At 30.2% G+C, this 23,840-nt stretch overlaps 5 protein-coding genes and 1 long non-coding RNA gene across 6 annotated transcripts; 3 read left to right on the forward strand and 3 right to left on the reverse strand.

Annotated features, from left to right (window-relative positions):
* Positions 1-5,972: 5,972 nt before the first annotated feature.
* LOC106793309 (kinesin-related protein 4) lies at positions 5,973-12,665 on the reverse strand. Its single transcript, XM_014760116.1, has 7 exons — positions 11,150-12,665; positions 9,234-11,080; positions 9,061-9,148; positions 8,336-8,598; positions 8,090-8,242; positions 7,619-7,932; positions 5,973-7,530 (listed from the first exon to the last, which is right to left on the reverse strand). Exons 1-7 carry the CDS (start codon positions 12,663-12,665, stop codon positions 5,973-5,975), a joined length of 5,739 nt encoding a protein of 1,912 aa, XP_014615602.1.
* Positions 12,666-13,223: 558 nt separating this feature from the next.
* LOC106793341 lies at positions 13,224-15,112 on the reverse strand. Its single transcript, XR_001382405.1, has 3 exons — positions 14,645-15,112; positions 14,159-14,385; positions 13,224-13,598 (listed from the first exon to the last, which is right to left on the reverse strand). It is a non-coding gene; the product is annotated as an uncharacterized LOC106793341 (long non-coding RNA).
* Positions 15,113-15,194: 82 nt separating this feature from the next.
* LOC106793340 (probable 39S ribosomal protein L49, mitochondrial) lies at positions 15,195-16,732 on the forward strand. The gene is made up of 3 exons (XM_014760197.1): positions 15,195-15,368; positions 16,044-16,230; positions 16,325-16,732. The coding sequence occupies exons 1-3, from the start codon at positions 15,267-15,269 to the stop codon at positions 16,597-16,599; spliced, it is 564 nt and encodes a 187-aa protein (XP_014615683.1). The 5' UTR covers positions 15,195-15,266; the 3' UTR covers positions 16,600-16,732.
* Positions 16,733-16,982: 250 nt separating this feature from the next.
* On the reverse strand, positions 16,983-19,807 carry LOC106793339 (elongation factor 1-gamma). The gene is made up of 8 exons (XM_014760196.1): positions 19,500-19,807; positions 19,224-19,373; positions 19,021-19,084; positions 18,809-18,951; positions 18,197-18,499; positions 17,814-18,113; positions 17,559-17,711; positions 16,983-17,474 (listed from the first exon to the last, which is right to left on the reverse strand). Exons 1-8 carry the CDS (start codon positions 19,509-19,511, stop codon positions 17,319-17,321), a joined length of 1,281 nt encoding a protein of 426 aa, XP_014615682.1. The 5' UTR covers positions 19,512-19,807; the 3' UTR covers positions 16,983-17,318.
* A 192-nt stretch (positions 19,808-19,999) lies between these two features.
* Positions 20,000-21,311, forward strand: LOC106793316 (26S proteasome non-ATPase regulatory subunit 8). The gene is made up of 3 exons (XM_014760126.1): positions 20,000-20,313; positions 20,479-20,551; positions 20,631-21,311. Exons 1-3 carry the CDS (start codon positions 20,206-20,208, stop codon positions 21,248-21,250), a joined length of 801 nt encoding a protein of 266 aa, XP_014615612.1. The 5' UTR covers positions 20,000-20,205; the 3' UTR covers positions 21,251-21,311.
* A 744-nt stretch (positions 21,312-22,055) lies between these two features.
* Positions 22,056-23,837, forward strand: LOC106793390 (actin-related protein 10). The gene is made up of 5 exons (XM_014760286.1): positions 22,056-22,347; positions 22,428-22,580; positions 22,644-22,928; positions 23,003-23,282; positions 23,353-23,837. The coding sequence occupies exons 1-5, from the start codon at positions 22,265-22,267 to the stop codon at positions 23,686-23,688; spliced, it is 1,137 nt and encodes a 378-aa protein (XP_014615772.1). The 5' UTR covers positions 22,056-22,264; the 3' UTR covers positions 23,689-23,837.
* Positions 23,838-23,840: the final 3 nt, after the last annotated feature.

Genomic DNA, 23,840 nt, shown 5'->3' on the forward strand with positions numbered 1-23,840 from the left:
ATTTACTCGTGATAAACACGTATTAGAGGAATGTGAAAGGATCTCTCTCTCTCGAAAAAAGAAAAAAAAAAAAAGGGAGTGAACAATTTAATATTTCTTTTTTCTTTTTTTTTTTTTAGTTGGATCATATTAAAGGGCACTTGTTTCACGGTAAAAATGAAATTCGACGTCGATATGCATCGTTCGTTAATCATCCCTAAGTTGTTTATCATTATCTCATTCTCTCTTTCTATACACACACACATATAAATATATATATGTGTGTTAACATCATCAACATACACTCTATCGTGCTCTACAATAATTACACTTTCGGTCAGCAGAAAAATAGAATTCTGAAAACTTAAACTCAGTACTCGTTCGATCGCGTTTAATTTTTTCGTGTTATATTTCTTTTTTTTTCTTCTTCTTCTTCTTGTCCTTAACTTTCTTATTTCAATTATCCTTTATAATATTATATTTTTTCTTTTGCCTTTTCGCGTCATTTTATTTATCGGTCCATCTATCCATCTATATTCTATCATATCGTATCTATCTATCTATCTATTTCTTTCAAACACACATATACAAAGAAACATACGCGTACACTCGCACAAATATTTTTTTTCTCTCTCTCTCATTGTCACTATCACTGTCACTGTTATTCGCAAATTAACGATATATTGCCGAGAGGAGTGTAGTAATCGTAACGATAAATCGAAAAATGATTTTTATTTCTAACAATGTGAACACTAGTGAAAAATGTCATCTCGTCATCGATGATAATAAATTTTTACAAAGAAAAGAAAAAGGAAAATAAAATATACGATCTCGTGAAAAAGTACTTCGATATGTTGTCCATTTTTTTTCTCTCTTTTCCTTGTTTTTTTTTTTTTAATGTATATTATCTTTTAATATATTTAAATAAATGTTCTTTTGTAATATAATTAATAATAATAATAATAAAATTGTATTGCCGTTGAATAATATAATATATATATATATATAACGTAATCTAATAACAATGTATAAATAACTTTAGCCAATTTTTTCTTTTTACTTTCGGTTTTGTGAAAAGTTAAACGATTTTTTTAAAGTGATCGTGCTTAAATATCGAAATACAACGCGTTTGACGAAAATGAATTTTAATACGATCGCGATTTGTATATTTACATAATACATTTTTTGTGTTATGAGTAAGAAAACGTTGAAATAAATTCGGTGCTACGAATAAATAACATCATTTCTTTCAAAAAAAGCACCGAATTCATTTCTACACGTGCGCATAAATACGTAAATGAAAAATGTGTAAACGATAATATAATGACGATTTGCAATTACGAAAAAATTGGAACACATCTGATGATGTAGAAAAAAAAAGTACTATTCGACAAAAAAATAAAAATGATAGATAAATAGATAGATACATATACAGATAGATAGATAGATAGATGGATGGTTAGAAAATGATCTTGTTCATTTTCTAATATATAAATCGACACGAAGTACACTCCTCCTCCTGCAACTTTACAATTGTTTAAAACATTTTATCATCGCTTTCTCAGTTCGTAACAATAATTATCGATCGTCGAACTACCATCAGTGATTACACACTTTTATGATTCGATATACATATATTCACTATATATATATCTATATATTCGTATATATAGATTTATATATATATATATATATATAGATATATCAAAAATATCCTTAATAAAATAGAGCATTTATATATGTATAACGTACCGTCGAGTACATTTTGTTGTTGTTGTATTATAGTTTTATCCACTATATATACGTACGCATAACGTTTATTATTATTTTATTATTATTATTATTATATTATTCATATTACTTTTTAGTATATTTTAATTAATATTATATATTATATTATTATATATGTATTTTTTTTACTATACATGTAATATCCATTGCGGCACATTTTCTAATTGCACCCGCGTCGTACATACATATATATATATATATATATGTGTATATATTTATATATATGTATGTTATGTATATATGCATGTATGCATGTGTCGCCACGTGAACGAATTTCATAATTAAAATAATCGTCATTTGATTCCATCACCCATTCGTTGCTCGATTCCCATTTATTCTTTTTATTCCTTTTATTTGATTAACTAAAGGATTTAAAATATAGATGTGAAAATCGCATATATATATATTATATACACAATGTTAAATTTCTGTGATTGAAAATTATTCTCTTGAAACAAAACTATTATTCCTCTCCTTATATATATATTTTCTTTTTTATACTTTTAGTTTTATCACTACCACCAACCCCATATCTTTATACTTCCATCACGCTTATTCTTTCTCTCGAACACAAAAAAATTTCTATTGAACATTCTTATTCATTATAAATCTTATTAATTGTTTCACGAACAATGTTGTTTGTTCGTCTTTAACATGAAACATCGAGAAGCGATGTATTACAATTTAATGAATTTAATCGATAAAAAGAATGATCATAGTACATCGAAATAAGATTATGCTATTTATCACTCGAATTTAGGGAATAATATTCGAGAGCAATCAAGTAGAATTGATATATCACAAAGAGATCAGTTTTCATATTCGTTTTCATATGTATGTGTGTGTTGATAGATTGACAAAAATAAAAAGAAAGAGAAAATTAATATATAATTATTTATACATACAATTTGTCTTCTTTTTATTTCTTGCTTTTTCTTTTTTTTGCTTCTTCTATTATATAATATCATAATAAATTATTTTTTATTCAACGTTATTATGATTTTTTTTTTATAGAATGTATGGGTATGTGTGTTTTTTTTCTTTTCTTTAATGAATAGAAGAATAACTTTTGTTATTATAAGTAATTAAATTCTATCATCACGAATTCCAATATAACATAAGTGAGATCAGAAACAATTTGTTCGTTAAGTTAGAGAGGGTGGAATAAGGGTGGGATTATAATTACTTGTTAATTACAATCAATTTTATAAACAATGAACTCTCTGTAAAAATGTTAAATTAATTCGATTTATGCACACATATATTCGAATAGGAAACTATCTCAACGCGTTTTTTTCTACTTTCTTTTCTGCTCGATTATGATTCCTTTTTTCTTGTCGGTTTTTTTTTCTTTTTATTCTTCTTTTGTTTATTTTTTTTTAAAGTAAGATATGAATTTCTCATAAGTCAGTTTTATTGCTCCGTATATTTACAGAATTCCCTTTTTTCAGTCTCTCAATGTCAAATTATTCTTTCGTTCTCTTTTTCTCTCTATCTATTCTCACAGACACGTACGTAGGACACACACACACACGCACTCATTCTTTACATAGGAAAATAATGCATTTGTTTCGATACCCCTTTCGAAGCAATCTCTTAATTATATACTTTTAAGCATACTCCTTCTTCTTTTAGCGAAATATTCTTAAACCTTGTTTTATTTTTGTCTATTTTTAATTAATAGTTTCGAGAGTAGTTTTTATCTAACGATTAAGTTGCATTTTTTTAAAAACAAAGAACAATAGTAGTTATTCTCTCTTTCTCTTTCCTTTTACTACTTCATAACTTTTTCACATAAGTTAATTTCTCAAAGAAAATATATATATATATTTTTCTATATATATGTATATGTATATGTATGTACACGTACATACAAAAAGCGAGTGTAAGATATTGGTCTATTATTATTATTTCATTATTATTATGTTCATTATTATTTATGTATTATTATTGTTATTATTAATATTATTATTACTATTATTATTATTATTATTATTATTATTATTATTATTATTATTATTATTTACCATTATTATTTAGTCACAGATGCTTTTCTAGAGCGAATTTCTTCTCGATGCTCGTTTCTTCATCGTAGAAATATGATTTATTTTTTTCTTTCTTTTGCTATTCGTATAAATAAAAGCTAATAATATTAAAAGAAAAGAAAAAGAAAAAAAAGAAAAAAAAAACCAGAATAGGACAAAATATTAAGGAAAAAAAAAAAAAAATAATAATATATTTTACAAAATTGATCACGAACAAATATACGAACCATGCGAAAAGATAATTCTTCATTGTACAGCATGCATTTGTAGTAAAAGTTATTATTATTATTATTATTATATAAAGACACTCTCATGATCTCTAATATTATTATTAATTGTTTTTTTTTTTCACGTGGCGACAAAGAAAACGTAAAAAGAAAAAAGTCCTTAAAAGTTTCTGACCTATTCTTTTTTTTCTTGTTTTTTTTTTGTTTTTGTTTTTATGTTTCCCCGGTCGTAAATTGCGCATGTCCAGAGGTTACATATTAAGGAATCATACACAACGTGTTGTTTTCTTTTCATAAGTCGTAATGGTGATTCGTTATCGGCTTAATTATACGAGTTAAAAACTAAAATAATTATTCAATATATATATACAATGTGATATTGTAGTAACGTAATAAATAAGCTCAAAGTATACACTCTACTTCACATTAATAAAATTCGTCCATATAATAATTACAAATCGTCAGCCCAAATTTCATCATTACCATTATCTCATCTTGCTCTCAATCGTCATCATTAATTAATCAATCGTTTTCATCGTTATCTTGAACCTTATTATCGTCATAATCATTGTCAATCATTATAATCGCTCTATGGACACAAACAGGCCAACATATTACAATATACAATTTTTGTTCGGTTCGGAACAATAAAGGTTTCTTTCTCCCACTATTTCTTCTTCTTCTTTTTCTTTATCATCATTTCTTCTCCCTCTCTCTCCTTCCTTTCTTTCTTTCTTTCTTTCTTTTTTTCTTCATTCCTTTAGTCTCAGAAAGCATTTTGTCTAGGATAAAATATGCTACCGTGTCGCTTTAAAAAGTATAACCCTTCCAAAAGGAAGATATAATAATAAAATTGGCTGGTTGGCCATCATTGATCATTTTAATTAATAAGATCGTATTAAACTTATTTAATAACGATCCATCTCGAACTGTGTCAGATCTATTCGGATCTGTTCAGTTCTGTTCGAATAACGTAAGAAAGACCTTTACGTTCTGAACCAGTATATAGAATGTATGCTGCTACCTATTATTCGTTAAACTTTTACACACAAGCAATGAAATAAAGAGCGATTTATAACAGGGTTATATAATATAATCCTGAAAAGCACAGATCATCGAAATTTTTTCCGTACCCTTTGATTGTTCGTAACGTTCATTAATCATTATTTACTTAATGCACATCGTATACCGATAAAAACTAACGACTCCATTATCTGTGTTCATTTATATATAGGCACTTCTCGTGGGAAAATTAAAACAAATTTTACGCGTCTTCTCGCTAAATTTGTTTACAGGTGAGAAACTTTGGTTGACGTAATCGTTTTTTTAGAATCGAAATATTTTCATCATCATCATCTTCTTCTTCTTCTTCTTCTTCCTCCTCATCTTCCTTCCTCCTCTTCTTCTTTTTCTTCAATTTACGCACGATTACTATACATTCTATATCTTTATAGTCTGTAATTCTCACAACGTACATACATCATACGCTATATAATTTAATAGTTTCTTTCATCTTCTTAAGTAATATAGTGTGTGTAAAATCGTGTGTTCTCCTTTTTTATTATTCGAGTCACCGAAGCTCGGAGATAAAACTGCATCATTCACGACACTTTTATTTAAAGCATGCTTGCTATTCTCGCCTGTATCAACTTCGATTGTCTCTCTCCTCCTCCTCCTTCTCTGGTTTTTTTGAAACCTCAAGTAGGAATTTTAAGAAAACGAAGATATTCGTAAGATCCTCTTATCGTGTTTTTTAATCCAAAGAAACCTCTTGAGAGAATCTATTTATATGGAGAGAGTGAAAACGTGTGCACTCTTCTTACGGGCCCAATTAGGCGGGGGCAAGTTTTTTTTTTTTATAAAAAAAGGCGTTTGTATTTATTTATTTATTTACTTACTTACTCCCCCCCCCCTTCTGTTTAATTAGCTCTCATTTTTCAGTAGGTCTCGTTACCGTTTGTGGTATTACTGTCAATGACTTTGGAATTTTTGGCAAAATGGGAATTGGATTAGATGGCTTAGTCGTCACTTGTATAGACTTTGGCAGATTAAGATTATGTAATAGGTTTTGAGTAGGATTGTTCTCGTTTGACGGACGTATGTCACATATAAGAGGTTCGAAATCACCTCTGGTCTGACGATTCAACATTTCTTGTTGTCTTCTCAAATGTTGTTGGAATTGGGTTTGAGCGACATATTGTACTGCTTTTTGATATTGCGTCGTAGTTTTGAAATTCGGAGGAGAATTTGGATTACCCGATGGTGGTAGACCAGTAGGAGGACTTGCGCACTGTTTCTCACTAAACATTTGTTTTGGTTTCTTAAGATATTGTAATCGCTTCAATTCCGAATCATTCATCTGGAATACTTTGCCGCCCGAGGACATCGGTAATTTCGAGGTATCTTTACGTTTATTATTTCCATTGGCCGAACTTGTAGACGGTAAGCTAAGTCTTTGCAAATTAGGAGGCGGTTTTTTAATAATTGATACACCTGAATTTAATTTTATTGCACGCGGTGGACTTCCTTTCGTCGTTGTTAGTTGAATCACCGGTGACTTCGTAGCAGAACTTCCCATAGGTGGTAAGGAGTGTCTATCTCTTTCGAGCACGTAGCCACCGCTTAAACGACGAGAATTATGAAATTCGGTTGATATCGGTTCCATTATCGGTTCGTCCATTTTTTCAGGACCTTCGTAGGATATCAATCTATTTTGAACCGACGTCGAATAGTTTATGGCATTTCGCGAAGCGTTAGGCGCCAAAATTAAATCGCCAGCCCTGTAATACTTTTCCAAAAGTATTAAATGTCTAAGGAAAGAACTTTGATTCCCGTAAGGTCTTTGTAACTCTTGCCATAAAAGTTTCGTGTCTCTGTCATATTGAATCATCGTTGCACACTTTTCCCAACCCTGAGGAGTGATCTCTCGAACATTACCAAATTCAATGTTAGCATGAAGATTCATTTCTTCTTCCCCCGGGAAAAGAGTACGTACGCTTATAGAGGGATTAGCTCCGAGTCGTTGAACGACAGGAGTTATGTCGTTGCTTGTTCTTGCTTTTTTCGGTAATTTTGTCAAAGTTACCTCCTTGTCCATGGTAATAATCTCTACGACTTCGTTCGAAACACCGCAAGGCATTGTTCCGTCTGACGTATAATTGTTTACTTCGATTATCTTTCTTTTCTTTATTAACTTGTCTGTTGTACCCTCAACGCAAAGGAACTGAATATCGGCAGGAATGGTATCGTTCGTATTCATTTTGACAGAACGATTGTCATTGTCCGGTTCAGAATTTGTAACATCATTTTTAATAGGTTCAGGTGTTGACTTATCTGAGGCTGAATTTGTTGTTACATCCGGCGACTTGGAACTTCCATTCTTAGCTGGAGCACATTTAGCTTTTTTACGTTTATCTTTGTCTTTCGATTGACTATTAGAATCTTCTTCTTCATTCTCAAGTACCTCGATATCATGATTATGTAAGATTCTAGAAAATGACACGTTTTTGTACTATTTTTATAAGATCTTTACAAATGTAATCTGATCATATAAAATAAGTCAATGACACGACATACCTTTTCCGATAGCTCTTATAGAACGACCTGTGATTTATGCTCATATTTTCAGGATCCTTGTATTTAATTTGCAACTGTGTGAAATATCGACACAATTTGCAAACAAATGTTCTCGCAGAAAGTGAAACGGGTATCGCCTGTTGCGAAAGTCGTTGATTTAATTCTGTAGTTTCTGCGTCGGTTAACAGATGCGTATGATTTCTGGCCAGTCTTCGATTACAAAGCGCGCAAGTCAAAAATATTTCGACTTTACTGTAATGGACTACGCAAAATGACATAGATGTGTGTTGACTCGATTCCCAATCAATATCAACCTGCAATTGCATTTTATTATTTAATTGTAAAAATCTAAAACATGCATATATAATTAAAGTTAAATATTATTTATCTATAATAGAAACGTTAAATTGATAATTTATTGCAAACAAAAATTAATTGTCCGCAAATTTTACTAACGAAATAAATCAATACCTGACTTTGAAGTCCAGCTTTAATTTTAAGTAACCAACGTCGTTTAACATTATGACGAGCAGGATCTCTACAATCACGAGCTGCACATTTTGATACCATCAATTGGCGATGCTTTTGTGGTTTAGTTTGCATGTTTGTTGGACTAGTGTTCGCCTATGTGAAGAAGGAATAATTAATATAATTTCGATTAATTAATAACACAATGAAAATATTGATTGCTACATTAATTATAATAATTGTTCATACCTTTCTATCTACATGACGATAACACGCGTCACACAGACAAGAATCCTTATTAAGGTGTCTTTCTATAATTAATATCTTCTTTCGTCTTTCATCCGATTTCATTTGTGCCAAGTGCATAGGTGTATCCAAGGAACCAAATTTTCCAAAGCAATAACAACATACATCCGCACATAATCGTCCTGGATGAATAGAAAAAGAAGATGATTTTTCAGGAATAACGAGGGATTGACGATCCTTCGGCGGAGCTTCTTCGTTATCTTCATCTGTGATAATTAATAAGATCGATTAATACATAATGAACATAATATTCGTAGATTTTCTAAGCAGGGTTTGGTAAGATATTACGAATAAAATATTTGTTTGAAATATTCAGCCGTAGAGCAAAATACTAGTAGTTAGAAAACATTATCGCTATCTTTTTTTTTTTTTTTGTAATTTAAAGCAGTAGCAAAAGTCAACATGCATAATTACTAGAAATACAAAACTATTATTCATGTAAATTATAAAACTACAGATTCACAAAAAGGAATTGCCAAGCATTACATATTAAATGTTTGATTATAGTTTACACTTATAAATGTAAATTTGGTGTTAAATGTAATAATTAAGCAATCCTTTATGTCTTATCTGGTAAATAATATTTTTTACAGGACAGAAGAAAAGATATAAAAATATTGAAAAAGCATTAAAGGGAAAGGATCGATTAACAATGTAGTTATTCCCACAACCAGGATTACCGCAAGAGTGTCTGTGGTTAGTAGTGAACTTTCGGTTCGCACCAGAGCTGCTATCTCCCAAACCACTGGTTCCAAACTGAAAAAAAAGAAATAAAAAATGACAAAATTTATATGCTTTTATTGTTTATTTCTATGTATTATTACATTGAATTTCATCTTACCTCCTTTTGTATGGTGTAAAAATCAGGTGAATCTCCTTCTCCGTCGGTACGTCCTTGCTTCAAAACCATTTTCAAAGGTGATCTCGATCGTTTTTTATCTTTTTCCTTCTCCTTTTGTACGCGAATCACAGTTTTTAATGTACCAGTATATTGTTCCTTTCTTGCTTTCTGATTGTTTAATCTTTCAGCAGCTTTTTCCAACGATTCCAAACCCAATAATCTCAGAATAGATTCTTTTTTAGCTTTATCCTCTGGCGTTTCTAAAATTTTCATAGCAAGATTAACGCTACTAGATGATTCATCCGAAGTAGATGTCTCATCTAAATCTTTTTGAGATACTTCTTCTATTTTACTAGATTTACATTCATCCAACAAATTAATGTCATTTCTTTCTTTTGATGAATCATTATCTGCGATCTGAGTTGAAAGTCGTCCTTCTTCTTCTGATCTATTCGGTTCATTTGGAATTACTAGATCATTTTCCGATTTACTACGTAACTTATCATTTTTACCTTGGATTTTGTCCAAGCTATTACGACCACCACCTTCAGAGAAACCTCTAAAGCTATCAGAACATTTAGCAAGATTGTCATAATCACTAAGGAATCTATTATTTTCATTAATCTTGGCTACTTCATTGTCAAGCAATGTTTCTTCTTTTTGCTGATCAGACTTTCTAATATCTCGTTTGGCTCGTTTATTTTTCAACGTATTATTTAATGACTGTTGTTCTTCTTTACGTTTCTTCACTTCTCTACCACGCCTGGTACGAGTATGAGGCTCCAAAACATCACTAGTTTCAAATTCTATGGTGCTATTTTGAGATATGTCTGTTTCAGGAGTTTTACAAGTAGTTTCAGTACTTGCTTTCAGTTCTAAATTTTGTTTATTATCATTTTGTGCATTACATTCTTCTGTCGATTGACAATCACTTCCTGTACTAGATTTTGATGCATTTTCATGTTCTTTGTTACAGGAAGTTGGTCTTTTTTCAACTTTCTTTTGTTTATCACGTACCCTTAACACTCTCTTATTTTCTTCATTTGTAGCTTTAAGTTCATCATTATTCTTCTCAGAACATAATTTATTGCTCTTTTCTTCAACAGCTGTGTTCAAGGTATCATCTATTTTCTTATCAACCGTGTCTTCATTTGATTTTAACTTATTCGGGGATATTAATGTATCAATATTTTGATGTTTATTATCTTCTTTATCCTGACTAATAACATCCTTGACAGAATCATTCGTATCGTTTATTTCTTTCTTTGAAGTACATATTGGAGATTTGTTAGAGACAGATATTGAATTTAAGTCACTATTTATGATTGGCAACTCGTGAGAATGATTTTTTTCATCGATCTGATTTTCCAATAATTCAAAGGAAGCAGTAAGCGTATCAACATTTTCTTTGACATTAATAACTTTGTCATGTTTATTAATCTCTTTTAATGAATGATCTCTTGCTTGACAAATCAACGCTTCTTTTATTTTATCGATAGTGAATTTTGATTTAGAATGTTCATCTTTTGTAACAAGAGAACTTTCTACATCTTTAACAATATCATTAGACGTGTCATTTAATTTGACACTTTCACCATTTATTTCTTTATTTTCTACTATTTCAGATAAAGCTGAAAATTCATCTCCTTTTACTAATCTTTCAACATCAGAATAAATACTTTCCAAGGTTTCTGACTCCTCTGAACAATGACCAATACTTAAGCTTTCTACTTGAGAACAATTTATTTTATCAACTTCCGTGTTTGTTTCTATAGTTTCATTCTGTGCTTTAACTGATTCATTTATTTCTGCAGAAGATAATAAATTTGTAGTAGACTCAGCAATAACTTCAATTTTTTCAAGTTCCTTATTGCCTTCCTCACTTTCATTCAATAGTTTCTTTTCTTCTTCTATGCATTCATTGATTTTTTCTTTAAGAGAATCATGCTTTTCAATTGGTTCATCAGATACAGTTGCCAATTTCTTTCCAATTTCAGACTCTTCAATGTTATCTTGAGAATTTTTATCATTTGACTTCTCGGATTTTCTCGACAAAGGAGGAGATACTTTCTTGCTACTATTTATCGATTGGCTTTCCGTATCTTCTATTTGTTCTACTACCTTAGATGTAATATTTGAATCCTGATCAACTTCGCCACCACTTTCTTTAACATCTTTACATATATTTACTTCTTTACTAACTGTAGCTTGTGAAGGTTCATGAGAATTATGAGTTTTATTGATTGCTTCAATATTAGGAGTCTCTTCCCTATCTTGAGTGTTTTGTGATTGAGTTTCAACCAATTCAATGTCACCCATGACTAGTTTCTCAATTTCTTTGGCAGTATCAGCCACTTTTGGTACTGAGTTTTCAGAACTTTCTGATTTACTCTCATTTTTAGATGCATTAGGTTTATCTTCATCGTTACTCTCTTCTAATCCCAATTTCTGAGATTCAGTACTTAATGGTGCAATGATTTCTTCCATCTTTGGAATTTCAAAATTTTTACCCAATCCAAGATTCTTTTCTGGACCAAACATTTTATTTTCAATTGATTTTGCAATTGTTAATTTAATACTCTCTATCATTTGATCTATTTGTGACTTTGGATTGCCATCAGATTTCTCTGTTCCATAAAAGGAATTAACAGTTTTCCTCATATCTATATTTACACTATTTCTTCGTCCTTTAGACCTATCAGTTAGCTTGGACAAAATTGTGTCTTTTCTAACAAGATCTATATTATTAGTTTTCTTTATTTCTTCGAGTACTTCTACATTTTTAGGTGCTACACGTGTCTCCTCAATCTTGATATCATCTACTTTTGTATCGTTATCCGTACTTCTGGCTTTTGTTTTTGAACGTAATATTGGTCCTATTTCACTTAATCTATCTACTCTCTCGCTATTATTATTGTTTTCTATTTCTATTCCAGTTTCACTTTCTGTATAATTCTTGGAGACTTCATCTTTAATCATAAGTTCCTCTTTCATCATTATTTGAGAGTAATTACCGCTAGATTCAGAAAAACAGGATTCTATATCTACATTCCCATCAGAAATCTGTTCTGTCAAAGTTTCAGATGCAGCAGTATCATCGGAATTTAATCTACGTCGTTTTTTAATCTCTACATCATTTGCAAACGACGTTTCTGAACGTTGGCGCAATTTTCCATTTCGTAAACTCCTTTGGGTTAACAAAGCATTTGAGCGTTTCCTTAATTGAATCGTAGTTTGAGTATGATTTCCTTGTTCTATGTCACCGCATTCTCCTTCAGACATTGTTCTTATATCATCGCAATCAGATTCCTTCTTTACTTCGCTCTCAGGACTAATATTTTCATCCACCAACATTTTCCTACTCCTTGTTATTTTACCTTCTACTTTTTCTACAATACCTTGCTGATTATCTACTTCTGAATCACTCAACATTGAAGCTATTACTTCGTCGATAGTAAGATCAATAGAGCTCTTGTTATCTAAGACTGATTTAGGTAATTTATTATGCACGCTTTTAATGTTATTAAAAGAATCAGTATCTTTCGTTGTGCCTCTTTTACCTTTTAGATATTTATCCCCTTCTATGATTTTTGTATAATTTTCTTTCTCTTTTATAGTACTTTTTTTCAGTCCTGTATTTTTTAAAAGTTTGGCACTTCTAGGGGAAGAGTCCACAGTATCTATCAGTTTAGACCTCTTACTATATTTTGTATTACCTTTTGTATTCAGGTTAACAAGAGCGTCTTGATCTTTTTCTGAATTATCTTCGTTATCCTGTTCGCTGTAGGTAATCCTTGTCAAGGACTTGGTTTTCTTGGTCCTGAGATTAATCTTGGCACTTTTGTTGGTTATTTCAGCAGTTTTACTACTTTCTAAATCGTTGATATGATTTTCTGTAGTTCTTAAATTGGTATCAGAAGATCTATCCTCTTCTTCCTCTTCTTCGTTCTCTTCTTCTTCTTCTGCTTTCTCTTCTATCGATTTAACTTTCCTTGCTTTAATACCTTTCTTGATATCAGAATTTATTCTGCATAAATTTTTACTTCCTACTTTTTTGGTAACTTTTGTCTTAATGAAATTATTAGTTTTTGTTACTCTTAATTTCTGTTTACGCTTAAGGTTCTTCAAAACCTTCTTTCGTGGCAAACTTGCTTCTAATTTTGCAGGAAGTTGACTGCCCGTTGCTACTGCATCAAAAATATCACGTGCAAGCTGTTGTTTTATATTGGACAAAGACTTGCCTTTTCTACTTTTGACTTCATTAGATGGCAAGCCAGAGTCATTATTCGCCTTCTGTTTTGATTTTGAAGGCGCTAAGGGTCGTTTTTCTCTGGATGCCATCTCACTTCAACCCACATTGGGCTCCTGAAAAATCACCTCTTGCTAGTTCTCTATTAATGAATAATGAAATTTTACCTACTACTAATTAAAATGTATTTGAAAAATTGAATAAATTGCAAATGTTTAAACTCGACCTAATTATGAAATATTATTAATAAATAATATATTGGAGTATATTTTGTATATAATCTCTATTATCTATATAAAAATTTATATATATATATATGCATATAAATTTATATATACATTTATGCATCCAATATTTATGGTAAACATATCATGGCGCCAAAGTTAACAAAAAAGAAAAAATAATCAAATAAATAAATATATATATATATATATTTATATATTTTCTATACCTACAATATATTTCAATATTCCTTATATGCAAATTTGACAAGGATGTCAAAGATATTTTCTATTTCAATTTATATTTATAAAATATCGTGCGCATAAGATATTTCATTAAGACGCGATCGTTGATCGAAATGTCAATTTAATGAATGAAAAGAAAAAAAATATAGAGAAAGGGCACGAGATATAGTGTTACATATATGTATAATAGAATAAAATATTAGAAATACCTTTCCTCTTAAATATAAGGCAGGAACAATAAATGTATTGTACACCAAGTAGAAAAACTACATAATTCGTCTGGACTGCGATAGGTAAGCGACCGGTTGGGAAGTAGGGTTGATAGATGCGGCCCTGGCGTTCAGAAAAATTACGTGACAAACTTTGCATTTACACGGATACACGAAGCGCCTCTTCTCCGTAAAGGAACTCGGGTCCAAAATATTTCGAGCGATATCTGGCATAATAATGAACAGGTTATCAAAATTTTGGGCTCAAAAGAAAGGCCGTATGGGGTATTAACTACCGAGTCAAAAAATCTGCCGATAAACGTGGCCGAAGTAATGAAAATAAATTGATAAATAGTCGCGAAAAAATCGCCACGAATAAACAAAAGGTCGGCCCCGATTCGAAATTTCTAAAAACTAGCATGAGACGATAAAGATAATATCTTGATAAATAATGGGTCGATTAGTCGGTAGGACGATTTTACTTACCTCTGAGGCCAAAAATCGCGCCGAAGATCCGTGATTAACGTGAGAAAACAGGAAAAACAATGTCGTGAAAAACACAGTCCCGTTGCAGGGTGTCTGAACGCTGTCCTACTGTTAACAGGCTAACGCCACCTGCTGGTCAAATGCGCAACTTCTCCCACGTCCATAGCCCATTCAAGCTAATCTCATGACATTATTTCAAAGTATTTAACTACATAAACTTATAAATTGCCGTTATATCTTCCTTCTTTGCGTTCTATAATATATCACTTCACTTTACGATCAAAAAATTGTGTAAAATGTTAAACCAATTATATGAAATAATCCACGACAAAGTAGCCAACAACGCGGCACTTCTAATCCTATGCTACATTTACGTTAACTAAAGCCGCTGAATATTATTGAAATTCTACCTTACAAAGAATGCCTCGACGTTCCGATTTTCTCCCCACGAACGTATCCTACCTGATACTGACAAAAACTTTCTCGAGAAAGTCGAAAATAATATGGGAGTAAGAAAGCGAGGGCGATAAAGAAAGCACGGTGAAACGCAGAGAGGAACGAAAAGGAAGACGCGCCCGTGCGCACCAATGGCGGCCACCGACCCTTATTTACCGAGCTCAAAATGGCTGCCCTTCGTATTTTCACACGCTCGTGCTTTCCAAAGATTTTCCAAAGTTCCGCGGCTTTACAATCGATGAAACATGTCTCCCCGACTATCACCGAGGTACTAATTTTAACAATTATCTTTTTATATACTTATTCCATAACGTCTTGACTATTAATTAAGTCAAACTACCTTATCGCACCGTCTAACTGTAGTTAGTGATTTTCTCAGAACAACGATAGCGAAGGGCCTCACGTATTCTTACGGTGTGCGCGTGTATCCACTCTCTTGCAATAATTTACTAACACTCTCCTATGATATTATTCTTATCGCCTTTTTTGCGTTACATTATATTTCTCTCTAATAAATAAATCCTTTATAAATGTTCAAAATTGTCTTATTTTTACTCAATAATTTGTAAAATACAATGTAATAAGTATGAAATATCGAAAATTGCAACTTTGTGAAATCTTTTGTTACTATTATCTCATAGCAATTTTTCTTTTCTTCGATATCATTTTTTTAATTTTAAAAATATAATACTAAAAACTAATTGTTAAACATTTGATATAATACTTTTTCAATTAATTTTGATTACATTTATATAAACGAATAATTGACTTTTCATAGAATATATAATGATTAATAACAAAAAGAATGTGGTTATTTTATTGATAGGTTTATGCTGTAAAATTAAATTGTTTATATTATTAAAAATGTATCATTTTGATAAAATTATATATATCACGATAAAAATATTAATAAAGATGTCATCTTTTTATTTTTTTTTTTTAGATTCATAAGAGATGGAGTAGTTACAGATCTTCTCCTACATACAAAGATCCTTCTCATTACACCGACTATGAGATATCTACTGATCCAGTAGAATGGAGCTATGTAAACCGTTTAATGAGATATAAGGTCATACCAAAACCAAAAACTACTGATACAACTTTACCTTCGGGATGGAAGCCAGCAACTGGTTAGCATACTTTTGTTTGCCATATAGTATTATACAATTGATATATAAATCTGTTGTCATAGATAATTATTTTAATTTTAATTTTATTTAACAGCGAAACCCAGCGACTACTCTTACTTTGTACAGCGTACAAAAAATTATATGGTACCTGTGTATCTACAAAGATCATTTAGAGGAATGAGAAGAGTAACCTTTGTACGTAAGATAGAAGGAGATATTTGGAAATTAGAAAAAGAATTAAAGGAACATATTATACAAACAAAGAAAAGGACAATCGGTAGTAGAGTAAATGAAATGGTCGGTGAAATTAGATTTAGAGGAGATTTTGTATCATGTGTAAAACAATGGTTACTAGATAAAGGTTTTTAAATTTATATATGTTAATTTGGTTTTATATTATAAATATAAGAATTAGGATATTTATAATGTAAATATGATTATGTAGGAACTGTTACAATATTTTCATTGTATACTTGTAAAAATAAAAACTTCTATCATTTTATAACTTTTTTCTAATACCCAATAAAACGACTAAGAGTTCAAGCTAAAAATCTTATCAAACATTATCAAAATCAAACTAATTATTAAGCTTATTAATATTAATTTTAATAATAAATTGATAAAAACATGTGTGTGTGGAAACTTATGCTAATAAAATATTATGATCATTTATCTTAAGTATATATATATAATTTACTTATATATATGAAAATATATAAAGTAATAGGTAGAAACGCTTCTTTTATGTTCCATTCACAGGAGAATTTATTTTCATAAAGCAATTATAATAAAATCAGTACCCAGCATACTTTTATGTTTTAACTTAAAAAATCATCAAAGTTATAGTTTAGTAAAGCTTTTGATAAAAATCTGATCACGGTACACATGAAATAACATATAAATATATGTTTTTTAAATAACATTATAGAGATCTCAGGCAAAGAACATTAGTCAGTACATATACTAAAAAATATATACTGGACATAGGACTAAAGGCTTTACAAGGACAAAGTTTAATAAATTCTGTCAGTTTTTACATTTATTGCCTCTGAATGGAGCGTTATGTATCTGTAAGCAAATTTTAAATTTTACTTGAAGACTTTTCCTTGATTAAATTTACGTCCTTCTTTATCAGTACCAATCCAACTGAAGTACTGATGTACCAATTCCTTTGTCTTTTCATCGGTTGGATCTAATTTTGTCCAACTATACGACTCATAATCTACTTGCCAATCTGGACATAACTGCAAAAAAATCCATATATTTATTAAAAATATATTCATTAATTTTTTTTAAAGAGTTGATTAGTAAGTACTGCATAAACATACTGTAAAAGCAAGTTCTTGTCCACGCCAAACCCATATACCACTAATAGTACTATCATTGTCTGTACCAAATAAGCAGGTACTGGCAAAAGAAGCTTTACGCATTTTATCTAGTCTTTGATACATTCCAGTAATAAGATTGCACGACATAAAAACCTAAACAGAAACAATTATATGTATATAAACACGTTTATACAAATTCATATATAATTTAAATGAAATACTTGCATTGGATTATAATTTTGTATATATACTCACTTTAGTTAATTCATTGTTGTATTTATATTCACTCAACCAGATGCTATAATGTTCTGGATCAAATTTCTGCCAAAAATATGGTATTGACTTCGACTCATCTTCATTGGAATAAAATCGCTTGAAATCATCAAGATCAAAAGAACCCTTTGGTAGAGTATCGAAAGGATTTGTTGTTTTAGGTTCTGCAGCTAAAGCTATTTCTACTGGGTCAAGATCTTCACAATCTTTTGGCTCTTTTGACTCTTTTGACTCCTTCGGTTCTTTCTTTGATTCCTTTTCTTTCTTTTCTTTTTTTGAAGGCTTTAAAATAAAATATATATATATATATACATCCATAATTTTAAAGATTATATAATAAAATATTTTGAAGACAGATTATATACCTTTCCTTGCATCTCAGCATACTTCTTAGGATTAAATTCTATAGCTTTTTCAGCCAATTTAAAGGCACCAATTACAGCAATAGATTCAGGTTGATAAATTACTGTTTGGAACCATCGGTTAACATTTTGGTATGGTTTGCGTAGATTTGGTTCAAGAACATATTGATATAAATGGAGTAAAGTCATTGCTAAACAAATATCAGCTAAAGTTATTCGTTCTCCAACAACATAGGTTCTCGTAAGTAAATGAGAATTTAAAGTTGTTAAAGCTCGCTTCACATCTTCCTTAGCAGCTTCGATCGTCTGAAATAATAATTTTTTTGATTTAATTTACAGATACTAATATTTGCAATTTTTAAAATCGTACAAATAATTTATAATTTAAAAAGCTGTATGTATGCAATTGAACACAAGTACAAATATATATGTACACGTGTACTTATGAACAGACAATATATGCAATTATTTATTTACCTCTTGTTGTTACAAACAATTGTCTGAATTAACAATTGTTGCCTTTGAAAGAGGACAAGGTTCAATATTTGTATTATAAAAATATATGTTTATATAAATATATACAGGTACTAGTAATCATATATAATCATTTAATACCTGTTTGTTGTATGGCATAATTCCAAGTAATGGGAATATCCAAGCACAACTGGGAGGAAGAATTTCAGAGTCAGCAAATCCACACCATTGGAAAATACTAGCTCTTTCAATATCAGTTTTTCCTCTTAATTGCTCATTGGCAACTGTTAAAGTGATAGTAATCGAATGAGATTAAGATAACAGTAATAAGGATCAAAAATAATTCTACTTACCATAGTAAGCAATTGCATTACTTTCCGTAAGGTATTTTCCATCACTTGTTTCAAATGCCGGTACCTAAATTTTAATTAGTATAGCAAATATATTATCATTATGTACTATTTAAAACATCTATTAAGAACTGATAGCAGCTGGTTAACAGAAGTTAACAAGACAACAGTTAAGAAAAAATAATATGACATATAATCTAACTTACTTTACCAAGAGGAAACTTTTTTAAAAATGCTTCAGTTTTGTTAGTTTCTCCAAATACAAAGTCTTCGGCAACTTTAATCTGCGCGCCGGAGTATTGAGCAGCAATCAGAGCCTTATATGCCCTGAAATTATCTGGGTACGTGTACAGGGTCTGGAAAAAAACATTAAGATATCAAAATTATTATACGTTAATAATCACGTTTAATCCATCATAAATAATTATTGATGCATTCTAACGTCGATGATTATAGCTGAAAATTGCATGAATCTCACTTACTCCTGACGCCATTGTATCCAGTTAAGGGAACAGGAAGTTGAAGGCCGGTAGAGACCACACTGCTCGAATTTACTCCTCTGATTGAGATTCTACTTTCTAGTTTTTTTTCTTTCTTTTCACTTTACAATATGATTTTTTCAATATGAAGTTTTATAGCTTACTATGTTTATATGCATACAATATAACTATAAAATAAATAATAAATAACAATTATATTTTTATATTTATAAAAACTGCAATGACTTAAAGCGATTAAAGGAGCATATTCAACTACCACATACAACTATGAACTGACAGGTTTCTTTTATCCGTTTTTTAAGTTTCTGTTGCAACACTTCTTACAGTTAAGGATTGCTGATTGGTCTTTGGTTGGATAATATGTTCATGTTATTGGTTGAAAAATGCAACATTCTGCTAGTATTAATTCCACCATAGTGGACCAATCACATTCAACTTATTTATTAATTACAGGATTTTATTTATCTTTTTTATATAAGCATTAAAAATTGTAGTATTAAATACGATCAATGTCAAAATAAATAGAAATAGAAATTGCGATAAAATTGAATCAAATATAAATTTAAATAAAATATGTGTTCCCAAAAGACAAGAAACTCATTCGAATAGTTTACCGAACGCATTGTAAGATTTAGAACTGACTTTACCAGAAAATTTTGCCAATGACATTTAATTCCTCGTAATAAACATGGCTGCGCTGAAGGAGGTTGTTTCTTTATACCAAAATTTAAAACAAGAGTGGACAAAAACACCTTGTAATTTAATAAAATGTGGCAAATTACTTAATCAATTAAAGGTGACAGTTCATTATCGTTTTCTATTTAATAAGTTTTATTTTTTTTTTAAATGTAACCTCATTGTTACATTAATAGTGATTACATTAGTTTTATTCGTTTATTAGTTTAATTGTTTTTTTGTATATATACAAGAAAAGATATTATACATTGTCTAATTTATATAGGTGGGTCTCACGCATTTAATGTTCCTACCTACATCCAATAGTACAGCAAGTCAGAATGAATTGCTTATAGCGAGTATGTTACTTTTTCATATGATATTATTATGATTGTCAATGTTTTCTATTATCATTAAAATGTATATTTTTATTTAAAGGAGATATATTAGAAATTGGTGCTCAGTGGAGTATAGCAGCAGAAGATATACCTTCTTTTGAAAGATATATGGCCCAATTAAAATGTTATTATTTTGATTATAAATCAGGATTACTTGAATCTGCTTACAAATATCAACTTTTGGGCCTAAATTTGTTATTCCTATTATCTCAAAATCGTGTAGCAGAATTTCACACGGAATTAGAACTCCTGCCTTCCGATCAAATACAATCGAATCCTTATATTCGACATCCATTAAGTTTAGAACAATATTTGATGGAAGGTTCATATAACAAAATATTTTTAGCCAAAGGCAATGTACCAGCTGCATGTTATAACTTCTTCATTGATATATTATTAAATACTGTTCGTGATGAAATTGGAGCATGTATGGAAAGCGCATTTGACAAGATTTCTATTAATGATGCTTCTAGAATGCTTAATTTATCTACCGAGAAAGATATGAAAGCCTTTGCTACCAAGAAAAATTGGAATTTAGCTAAGGATGGATACTTTTACTTTAACACAACGCATGAAAAGAAAGCAGAAGAACCAATACCAAGTGCAGACCTAGCTACACTAGCTATAGATTATGCTAGAGAACTTGAGATGATTGTTTAATAAATTTATATATTTTTCTGTATTTTAATTAAATAAATAAAAAATAGTATATAAGAAACTACACTAATACTCTTCTCTTATATTTTCTTATTATTAAAAATATTAAAATTTTGTTTTGTAATTATTCATTTTTCTGTACTCTATATTAATATATTTTTATTAAATTATTTCATATATTATTATTCAAATATATAAACAAAAAATTTATCATATGTTAATTAAATCATCATAAATTTTCCTTTTAATTGATTCATTTTATTGAATAAAAATAACGATCGATATTTGCATATATTTTATAAAATTATCATTACACATACAATGGGTGCGTTCCACTAAGCGCTCACAACGATCAAAATGCTCCTTTAGTCGTTCCACATAACGACCGCGGTCGTTGTGGTCGCGGCGAAAACGTCACTCATGACGTCATTACTAACGCTCACGCGAAGCCCACAACGACCCATCTGAAAACGTGGGTCGTAGTGAGCGTTGAGAAAATTAGCGGTTTTTTCGAAACTGACAACAATAAAAATGGCGACCGTGAAACTGACATGAAGGATTACAGATTAAATCTTAACCTCTTTAATCTTTTACTTTCTTTTCACTACCTCGCCATTTGTATTATTACCTCCACGCTCAAAACGCACCATAGTCCATTCCACTTGAATTTACGACAGTAACGCTCGTAGGTAAGTGGAACGGGAGAAACTGTGGTCGTGAGCGTGATCGTTGTGAGCGCTTAGTGGAACGCACCCAATGTGTTAATGCCTGCAATTCGACTTGTTCGATATAACTAAAGAATTAATCTAGTAACTTTTGACCGTATACAAATGGAAGAAGTGCAATACTGATTCTGACACATACTTGTCATTTGACAATATTTTTCACCGAGAACAGTGAAAAATAATTCTACACAAAGTTCTTACAAGGAATTTGTATCCAATTTATGTAAATGTATTCCGATAATTGTTAAAATATTTTTGATTAGATTCTTATTTATTGATTATTAATACAAACATGCCACGAGAATATGAAGGTGTTAGTAGATATATTTCTGATAAACAAATGGTAATATTTGATATTGGCAGCGCATATACAAAGTAGGTAAATAAATACTTTTTTATTTAATGCAATATATTTCTTTAATAATATGAAATAAAAAATAAAAAACACAAATTAGATTTGGTTATGCCGGAGAAACGGTGCCAAGAGGGATAATTAAAACAGAAGTTAAATGTGCTGAATCCAAGGATGTGAGAAAAGTATTTGATTATTCGGATGTGGAGGATTTGTATCAACTTCTTGTTGAATTTCTCCATTTACTTTTCTTCAGGTAACATTATAGTATGCATCAAATTGAAATAATCATTTTAATGTTTTTCTATTTATTTACTAGGCATGTTGTTGTCAGCCCAAAAGATTCAAGAGTACTTATTGTAGAATCTTCATTAACTCCTTCTAAATTTAGAGATACTCTCGCTAAAGTAATGTTTCGACATTTTGAAATTGGCTCTTTGCTCTTTTTACCAACGCACTTAGCAACGATTAGTACATTAGGAACTGATACAGTCTTAGTATTAGATGTCGGTTATCAAGAGGCAACATTAATTCCTATCTATGAAGGTGTACCAATTTTAAAAGCGTGGCAAGCTCTACCACTCGGTGCTCAAGTTGTACATAAGTAAGTCATCTATCATAATCAATATCATATTTCTATTAATGTTTGGATAAAAAGATATGAATATTTTTGTTTAGAAATATAAAAACATATTTAGAGAATAGTTTGCCTGATTATGATTTGACTGAAAAAATAATTGAAGATATAAAAGTGAGAACTTGTTTTGTTACTACATTGGAAAGATCTAAACAATTAGGATCTCAAGATCCTCCAGCTCCTCCGCCAGCAGTTAAATATCCTAGTATAAAAACTGTTACTATTCTGGGAGAAATAAGAGAAAAAGCTTATGAAGTACTATGGGAAAGGGATAATGATAATCTTAGTATACCAACTATGATTTTGGATGCTATCGTTAAAGTAAGCTAATATACTACATTATAACTTTATTTTCTATTATAATTATTTATTTATCTATTTATATTTGTAGTGTCCGATAGACGTCAGACGTGTCCTAGCAGAGAATATATTATTAATAGGAGGTACAGCAATGGCCAAAGGTTTTGCGAGTCGTTTAAAAGCAGAATTGTTATCTTTATTGAAAAGTGATTTATATGGTGAAAAATTAAAAATAAAAACATTTAAATTTCATACAGCTCCAAGTAAACCGAACTATACAGCTTGGTTAGGAGGAGCAATCTATGGTATTGCAGATTTCCCTTCAAGATGTCTAACAAAAGAAACTTATTTAAAATTAAACAGAGTCCCAGACTGGACTAATTTAATAGATAATCAAAAAGAAGATTCATTAATTTGTGAAATGTAATATATGTAATATAAGATGTATCTTATATTTCTTATGTATTTATCTTTATCATATAATTTTAAATAAAAACATTTCTTAGTATATCTTGAAAAAAATAGTATGGAAATCTTATTCGTTGAATAAACAAACATATAAAGATCTAAAAACATCAT

The sequence above is a fragment of the Polistes canadensis genome, unplaced genomic scaffold, assembly GCF_001313835.1.
Source record: "Polistes canadensis isolate GaletaPanama2010 unplaced genomic scaffold, ASM131383v1 scaffold_13, whole genome shotgun sequence".
Taxonomy (NCBI): domain Eukaryota; kingdom Metazoa; phylum Arthropoda; class Insecta; order Hymenoptera; family Vespidae; genus Polistes; species Polistes canadensis.

Bases quoted from the DNA above. Each gene is read 5' to 3' on its own strand.
- LOC106793339 (XM_014760196.1), bottom strand. The intron at 18,114-18,196 runs GTATATAATCTG...TTTATTTTAAAG, and splicing joins ATGCTGAGATGCAAGGAAAG to CCTTCAAAAAAAGAAAAGAA. The intron at 17,712-17,813 runs GTGAGTATATAT...GTTTCTGTTTAG, and splicing joins ACAACAATGAATTAACTAAA to GTTTTTATGTCGTGCAATCT.
- LOC106793340 (XM_014760197.1), top strand. From the start codon at position 15,267: ATGGCTGCCCTTCGTATTTTCACACGCTCGTGCTTTCCAAAGATTTTC. The intron at 15,369-16,043 runs GTACTAATTTTA...TTTTTTTTTTAG, and splicing joins TCTCCCCGACTATCACCGAG to ATTCATAAGAGATGGAGTAG. The intron at 16,231-16,324 runs GTTAGCATACTT...TTTATTTAACAG, and splicing joins GGGATGGAAGCCAGCAACTG to CGAAACCCAGCGACTACTCT.
- LOC106793390 (XM_014760286.1), top strand. From the start codon at position 22,265: ATGCCACGAGAATATGAAGGTGTTAGTAGATATATTTCTGATAAACAA. The intron at 22,929-23,002 runs GTAAGTCATCTA...ATTTTTGTTTAG, and splicing joins GGTGCTCAAGTTGTACATAA to AAATATAAAAACATATTTAG. The intron at 23,283-23,352 runs GTAAGCTAATAT...TTATATTTGTAG, and splicing joins TTTTGGATGCTATCGTTAAA to TGTCCGATAGACGTCAGACG.
- LOC106793309 (XM_014760116.1), bottom strand. From the start codon at position 12,665: ATGTTGAGTGATTCAGAAGTAGATAATCAGCAAGGTATTGTAGAAAAA. The intron at 11,081-11,149 runs GCATAGAAGAAG...AAAAAATTGAAG, and splicing joins TAAAGAAAAAATCAATGAAT to TTATTGCTGAGTCTACTACA. The intron at 9,149-9,233 runs GTAAGATGAAAT...CTTTTTTTTCAG, and splicing joins TTTACACCATACAAAAGGAG to TTTGGAACCAGTGGTTTGGG.
- LOC106793316 (XM_014760126.1), top strand. From the start codon at position 20,206: ATGGCTGCGCTGAAGGAGGTTGTTTCTTTATACCAAAATTTAAAACAA. The intron at 20,314-20,478 runs GTGACAGTTCAT...TAATTTATATAG, and splicing joins AATTACTTAATCAATTAAAG to GTGGGTCTCACGCATTTAAT. The intron at 20,552-20,630 runs GTATGTTACTTT...TTTTATTTAAAG, and splicing joins GAATGAATTGCTTATAGCGA to GAGATATATTAGAAATTGGT.